This window comes from Vicia villosa, linkage group LG1 (genome assembly GCF_029867415.1).
Source record: "Vicia villosa cultivar HV-30 ecotype Madison, WI linkage group LG1, Vvil1.0, whole genome shotgun sequence".
NCBI classification, from domain to species: domain Eukaryota; kingdom Viridiplantae; phylum Streptophyta; class Magnoliopsida; order Fabales; family Fabaceae; genus Vicia; species Vicia villosa.
Genome location: NC_081180.1, coordinates 147,089,480 through 147,092,190, shown reverse-complemented (window position 1 = coordinate 147,092,190; position 2,711 = coordinate 147,089,480). Strand labels below are relative to the sequence as shown.

The 2,711-nt window shown below is 38.5% G+C and overlaps 1 protein-coding gene across 1 annotated transcript; it reads left to right on the top strand.

Moving 5' to 3' along the window:
• Positions 1-501: 501 nt before the first annotated feature.
• On the top strand, positions 502-1,215 carry LOC131656794 (uncharacterized). Its single transcript, XM_058926402.1, has one exon. It carries the CDS (start codon positions 502-504, stop codon positions 1,213-1,215), a length of 714 nt encoding a protein of 237 aa, XP_058782385.1.
• The last annotated feature ends 1,496 nt before the right edge of the window (positions 1,216-2,711 follow it).

Sequence of the window (2,711 nt, the reverse complement as noted above, 5' to 3'; positions counted from 1 at the left end):
AAGTTACGTTGCTTCCGTATATCCATCTACGGAACGTGTTGAAGATGAACACTTCCGTAGATGCATCTACGGAATAGTCCCAATAGTTTTTTTTCTAGCATTTTGTAATTTTGTGTGATTTTGTCAAAATAGGTATGGTGCACCCCGATAATATTTCAAGAGAATTAGCTACTTTAGTCGATGTAGCTACGAGTATCGATGGGGTAGTCGCAAATGTGGTAGATGTTAGAGGTGACTTTCGTAGCAAGCAAGACTTTGATGATCGTGAAAGCATGCTAACATGAATTCGTAGGAACACAACTAATCTTGGTTTTGGTGTGGTGATAGGAATATCGGATAATGGTATGGAAAGAAGAAACCCGTTTGTAACAATATTGTTCGAATATCTCTATCATTTCCGAATTGGAGGCAATACAAGAGAGGTTTTCGAAGGCCGATGACAACATGAAATTATACATCAAAGAATAATTGCGGAGGATTGGATTTCCCGAAACAACCGACATGAAACCGCCGTCTCAGCCCGTTAAGACAAAAGGTGCTCCGAAGAAAGTGAAGTCTACCCCAAATAACAACTCGACAACACGGTCTCCTTCATATTGTGAGCACGTCGACAAACTCTTTCCCGACTCACCTACTCTAAAATCGCAAAAATCTCAAAAGAGTTCAAACAAGGGAGCTCGCCTAAGCAAACAACCTCCAACACCTATTTCACTGCAAGTTCCGCAAGTATCGACTCCGATTCTGACACCTATTGTTACAAAAGTTCCGATTCCAACACATATTTCTCCATCAACTGAAGAGGTACAAATTGCTCCAAAAATTCCATTCATTAGCGAGATGCCGGTTTTTATGCATAAATACATCGACCAGATCGTCAATGTGGTGGGGGACGGTAATTGTGGATTTCGGGCTGTATCGGCTTTGCTTGGTAAGGGAGAGGGTGCCGATGAGCTTGTCCGTCATGTTCTTATCGAAGAGTTGGTGAACCATAAAGACTCGTACACACGAGTATTTGGAGACGGAACCAAATTTCAACCGGTCAACGAAGCTCTTGTTCCTTGGGGGGGCGCCTACGCACCGGTTTCGCATTGGATGAGATTTCCGGAAATAGGACATCTTATTTCATGCGCATATGACATGGTATGCATTGAGTTGAAGCGTTATGGTTTTTTGGAAACCTTTTTTCTACTACGCACCTCCTACAAATCCAATTGATCGTATTATATGTGTTGGATGGCTCGCCAAATCGCGTCATTTTGTACAAGTTTACTTGAAACCGGGATGTCCTATACCACCTACGTCACCGAAATGGAATCTTCATCATACCGAACTTGTCGATACATGGGCGGATGTATTTGTTGATAGGATGTATGAATTCGAAAGATTGAAGAATATCGATAAAATCTCTAATGCGGAAAAGTCAAAATTAGAACCACCAATAGATTTAGCCAGCGACAATTATTTTCATGTATTTATCTAGTTTCAAAGTGTAATATATGTGTAATACGGTGAACTGACTTTATTGAAATGTTGCGGATAGCAAGAGTCGCCACCAACTTTTATTTTATCCAATTGGAAAGGCTAAAAGAACAGGAAAGACCTTTGAAAGATTTTGAGTTCGGGGGGTAGGTTATACAAAGGGAAGGTGTGAGGCACCCTTTGTATCCATGGTTATCCATGGGCTCTTAATTTCTTAGCTCACTTGTTTGTTTTGAATTGTTTGAAAGAGTGTCGTGTGTGAATAGTAAAAAGATTTGAATAAGGACTTTAGCTTGTAAATAAGCAAAGCCTTTTTGAATTGATTTGAAAAGGAAGTGTGAAAAGTAATTTGAAAGTTTTAAATGTGTGAGCAAGCATTTAAGAACACCTACCCTAAGATTGTCTTTCTTGTTCTTTAAGTCTCTCGGGCGAAAGGGTCTATCCATACCATGAGAGGACAGGAAGTCTTTCAATTGGATGTGCGGGTCATCGAAGAAGTATCGTTCGCCATAAGACTGTCCCTACCATAAATGGGGTAGGTAGTCTAAGGGAAGGATATAATAGTCATTTAGGCAACATGTAAAGACTCCTTAGCATTCGAAGGGACGATCATCATATATCGAGGCAACATCGAGGGACGAGATCGTATTTATCGTAGGCAACTAGAAGGGACTATGATCTTTATATCGAGTGACTATGATGATTTTATCGAAGGCAACAGGCTAAGGAGTCCCTACGCTCGAAGGGACTTGACTATTTAGCATAATTAGAGGCAACAGGCAACAGTAAGAGGAGTTACCCTAAAGGTGTGTGTGTGCACCAATCACGTGATAGTATTCAGATATTTATCTTTGAATTTAATGTTAGCTATATTCGATTAATTTATCTCACACTCCCTATTTTACTAACCACGCAAATAGCAAACAAATAAAATAGTTATAGCGTGCGGAAAATAAATGCGGAAATTAAAGTGCGGGAAATTAAAAGGTCCTAATTACTATTACATCAAAAAACTGAATAAGCGACTTATACACCTTCTAGAATTTTAAAGGGAAGAAATTAAATAATTAAATAAAGACAGAAACTTAAATAAATAAGTAAATAAACAAATGAGTAAAATAAAAATGCAAGATTAAAATGAAGGCAGAATTTTAAATAAAGGCAAAATCAAATAAATATAAACAATAAGAGGGAAAAATTAAATAGCGAGCATTCGACAATCAATGAAGTAC

Coding starts and splice junctions, on each gene's coding strand:
- LOC131656794 (XM_058926402.1), top strand. CDS start 502: ATGAAACCGCCGTCTCAGCCCGTTAAGACAAAAGGTGCTCCGAAGAAA.